This window comes from Carassius carassius, chromosome 26 (assembly GCF_963082965.1).
Source record: "Carassius carassius chromosome 26, fCarCar2.1, whole genome shotgun sequence".
NCBI lineage: Eukaryota > Metazoa > Chordata > Actinopteri > Cypriniformes > Cyprinidae > Carassius > Carassius carassius.
In genome coordinates, this window is record NC_081780.1 from 576,268 (window position 1) to 580,702 (window position 4,435).

The following is a 4,435-nucleotide window of genomic DNA, read 5'->3' on the forward strand; positions in this document are numbered from 1 at the left end:
TGTGATTTGGATAAACTTAAGCTATTGGTTTGGTGAAGACATCTCCTGTGGATGGGTTTAGGAAATGAAGCATCATTCACAGAGGCGCAGATAACAACAGACACACAATACGCTCATCATCAGCCTCTTCTGTATGCTAATGGGGCACAAATCACCCCTTTGTTTCACAAACGAGCCTCACAGACTGTTGTGAACTCAACAGTTATTAACCCCTTAATAATGCACAATGCAATGCAAGAGACAGAAAAAAAAATACAACGTTTTTAGTAAGGGAACAACACTTTGCAAATGCTTTAAGACCTTCAAAATACACCTAATTTAATATTAAGTTAATATGAATACAATAATTAGATATCATGGCATATAATTTGGTTGCAAAATAAAGTGTTGCATGTTTTATCGTTGCAAAGATGAGTAGTGGTGATTTTATTATCACAATTAACATCGTGCAACTCACTTAATTAGAAGCACCACAAATTAAACTGTGTCAGACATTGATATTTAGAAGTTGGTTTTAAAATGCAAAGTATTTCAAATAAAAATAAAGCTATGTAAACAAGTGTGTCCCATCAGGTAATGAAAAGTTGGAAACACTTGGGCCAAATACAGGAAATAATAGGTTATAGAAGTAGTCAAATGCAAAGACCGAACGTGTGGGTATCTCTCTGCACTACAGTACCCAGAATCCCTCGCGCTGCTGCCTTCGGCAATCTTCGGCTGTCTCCGCCCACAGGAGCGCGCGCCGCGGAATGCTGCTCGGATTCCAGCGCGGTGGAAAAAAAGTTTCTCAGAGATGGAGCGAGTGCTGAGGCGCTGATATCTGCACTTTTACTCATGATATTCAACGAGAAAAGGAGATTAAGTTGACGCGGAGTGGCCAAGAACTTCCCCATCTTTCATATTCGTGCGGAATTAAAACTTTTACGGATCGATTTCGTCAACTTTTTATTAGTTTTTTTGTGCCCCTGGGTGAAAATGCTGCAGCCCGCTCGCGCCGTGAGCTTCGTGCTGCTCGTGTTTCACGTTACGGGATTTACAGCGATTAACGGAGGCTCGGAACCGGAGCCGTGTCCGTCTGTGTGCTCGTGTGAGGGATCTCTAGCGGACTGTAGTGGATTAAAACACGGCAGGATCGCGGAGAGGCTCCCCGCGCGGATCACGCGCCTGTAAGTGTGTGTTTTTACCTCAGATCCTTTGTGTGTCTTTTCACTGGAACACGATCAAAACACTCGCTTTCATAGATTTAGATGTAGCTAAACACGAGGAAAAAAAACACAAAATCACAAAAGTAGGTATTTTATAAATGATTAAAGCGTTTGTACAGAAAAACAACGAAAACAAACTAAACCGAGCGTATAAATATAACGTACACTTTCTCCGTGTATACAGTTGTAAAATACACACTGCTGTGTTATTGTGATTGATTTGGCTTGATTTGTGTTTGTGTGTGTGTTCAGTTTAAAGGCCCTAAATCTAAACAAAACCACAATCATTTAAATTCCAAATATATGTCATGTTTGAATATTTTCTGTATTGAAAATTAGACAAATTCGTATTTGATTAACATGTGAATAATTTGATTAATTGACTTAAAAAAAAGTCTATTTAACTCTTTAAAGTTTTAAATGAATGTTATTGGAGTTTTCCTTCGTTTAATAAATGTGTCATCTTTTAAATTCCAAGTATATTCGTAAGATCTGTGTGTAAATAGTTAAAAATAATACACAAATACCATAAATAAAGTTAGAATTTTCCCAAATAAATAAATAAATGTTATGTGAAAACACTAAAACATTTTTTGATTTATTGGTGTTTTTCTACTTAGAAATTTCGTGTTAATTAATGGTATTAGCTATTTCTTTGCGACATTTACTAGCAATTTTTTGCTTTAAAAATAACCAATTTCTTGTCATTGCAAGCACATTTTTAACTGTAAGAACTGAATCCAGCAGGAAGCTTTTAGCACATGAATTGTGTTTTGTTGTTCTGTCAGTAGGGGCTCACAGGTCTTTATTTGGACTTCATTTGCATATGTTATTATGTTCAAGAAGAACAAAGGCATTGTAATTAAACACTTTGCTTTCATACTTCTATCTTCCAGCAAGTTACAATTGCATTTGTTCTTGTTCAGTTCGGTTGCACTGTGTTTTACAAAGAGTGTTGTGAAGTGATCATCTTCTAGATGTTGGTTTGAAGCAGAACGAGAGTCTTCGGGGCTTCCAGGGGTTCAGGAGGTGATGCTAATTTATGAGCAGCTTTTGTTTTCCCAAGGCCCATTATTTCTGCTGAATTAGCAGCTAAACCCAACCAGAGATGGAAGCCATTAGGAGCCGATGTGTGTGTAGAGCGAGAGAGAGGCCTGAAGTTTTTGGCTGTGAAGGGCTCTCGCTGCCAGAATGGAAAAATAGAAGGAAAAAGCGTTTCATGATTTACATCTGGAACGAGTCGAGGGTTTTGTTCATTGGTGTGGAGAGTTTGGGACGACAGCAGCTGTTTTACACCACTTCAGTTTCATAGTTAAACTGAACCCATGCACCCCTTTCACTCAGTGAAATACACGCCGGAAAATTGATCAGACATTAAAAATATAAGTGGAAAAACATGTTGAAAAATAGATTTAACGCCAGCATTACCAAAAGGTACCATGTGTTTTTTAAAATATTTTATTAAATTTTTTTTGTCAGTTTTTATATTCATTTATAAAAAATAAATAGGTGGTTATTTTTTTGAAGTTTTTTTTGTTGTAAATCATTAATTTTGATTGTTTTTAATTAATTTTTTCCAATTTATGTTTTTTATATTTGGTACTTTTTGGGGAAAATATATTTATTTATATTCTTGGATTTCTTTTTATTATTATTTTACAAATTATTTATTTGCATTTTTAAAGTAGTTATTTTAATGTTTGGACACTTTAAAAAATATATTTATATTTTGGACTTGTTTTTTTATTGGTAACTATTTACTTTATTTTTCAGATGTAGAAGTTGCTTTATTTATTTCTATTTATTTTTAGACATGTTTATGTGAAGTGTTTTATTTATTTATTTGGAAACTGTCTGGAAATGTACCATGTGTGTTTTTTTTATATTTTATTTATTTATTTTTGGCAGTTTTTTATATTCATTTATTAAAATAAATAGATAGTTATTCTTTTTTAGACATGTTTTTTTGTTGTAAATCATACATTTTCATTATTCATTTTTTGAATTTATATATTTTATATTTTTTTGGGAAATTATGTATTTATTTAAATTTACATAAATTAAATTTTTAATTTTAATTTAATTTAATTTATTTTTAGACGTGTATGTAAAGTATTATTTTTTTTAGGAAACTGTCTCTTGTTGTCTGTGCGTGAAATCATGATGAGTCTGATTCATGAATCACCAAATGGATTTATTTCTGTGTAAATCAGTCAGAAAAGTAGGTCATTAATCAGATTTTACACAGAAATCCTGTTTCATTCAGCTTCATGTTCACATCTCCAGTGTAATAATTAAACTGTGTTTAGCTTCAGTGTAATAAAAGAACAGTTTTACACTTAAATTGATGCTAAAAAGCACAAATATGATGGTTGGAAAGCTAGATAGATGGCAAGTTTTTTTTTTATTGTTGTAAAATTAGTGTTTTTTTTATGGGTCTCTAAATAATGTGTTGAAATGATCATGTCGTATGGTAAGAGTGTCGTAGCAAGAGTTTGTATCGCATGTTTTGTGTGTGTCTAGTTTATTTTCTCCTGTCGTGTGACAGATTGTCTTCAGAAACTGCGCTGATGGCTGTGTTTTTCTTTTCCAGCGATCTGAGCCATAACAAGTTACGCACGTTTCCTGAAGCGCTGCTCGACGGTCTGCCGCAGCTCAGCGAAATGTGAGTCTGCTTTTTTTGGGTTTTGTTTTATTTTCCTCTCAGATGTCTCAGATGAATGTGTGACCGAGTGGTTTTACGTTCACAGAAAACTGAGTAACAACGAGTTCGAGTCGATCCCAGATTTGGGTCCAAACGTTGGGAATCTCAGCAGTCTGATTCTGTGAGTATGAAAGCGTCGTTATCTTGATTTACTCGCATTAACGAGTGAAACTGTGATGCTTTAGAACAACATCGATCTGTCTGTTTGAGTGAACTCAACCAATGGCGTGAGTTTGGGGGTGGGACTTTGTCTTTGACTGACCAATGACTGCACTTTTGAAGGATTAATGAAGTTGGATTTGAGGTCAAATCAAATGTAAAAAACTATTTATAGATGCCACCTACGTCACTACAAATAGAACGCCGCCATATTTGCGACCGACTCACCCGGTATGGCCGCCCAAACTGCCTATTTGAATGAGAGAGAGAGACAGAGATACCTGGAGAAAATTTCTATTTTAGGCTCCGATCCTTATTTGTTACCCCCAGTTTTCTTTTGTCCATTATTATCTGCCCCAGACTTGCC

At 34.9% G+C, this 4,435-nt stretch overlaps 1 protein-coding gene across 1 annotated transcript in view; it reads left to right on the plus strand.

Moving 5' to 3' along the window:
* The first annotated feature begins 742 nt into the window (after positions 1 to 742).
* Positions 743 to 4,435, plus strand: part of LOC132105438 (leucine-rich repeats and immunoglobulin-like domains protein 3) — a 23,711-nt gene continuing 20,018 nt past the window's right edge. Inside the window, exons 1-3 of the mRNA XM_059510532.1 lie at positions 743 to 1,166; positions 3,799 to 3,870; positions 3,956 to 4,030. Of these exons, the coding sequence (XP_059366515.1) occupies positions 976 to 1,166; positions 3,799 to 3,870; positions 3,956 to 4,030 (338 nt within the window). The 5' untranslated portion in view covers positions 743 to 975. The remainder of the gene's footprint in view (positions 1,167 to 3,798; positions 3,871 to 3,955; positions 4,031 to 4,435) is intronic.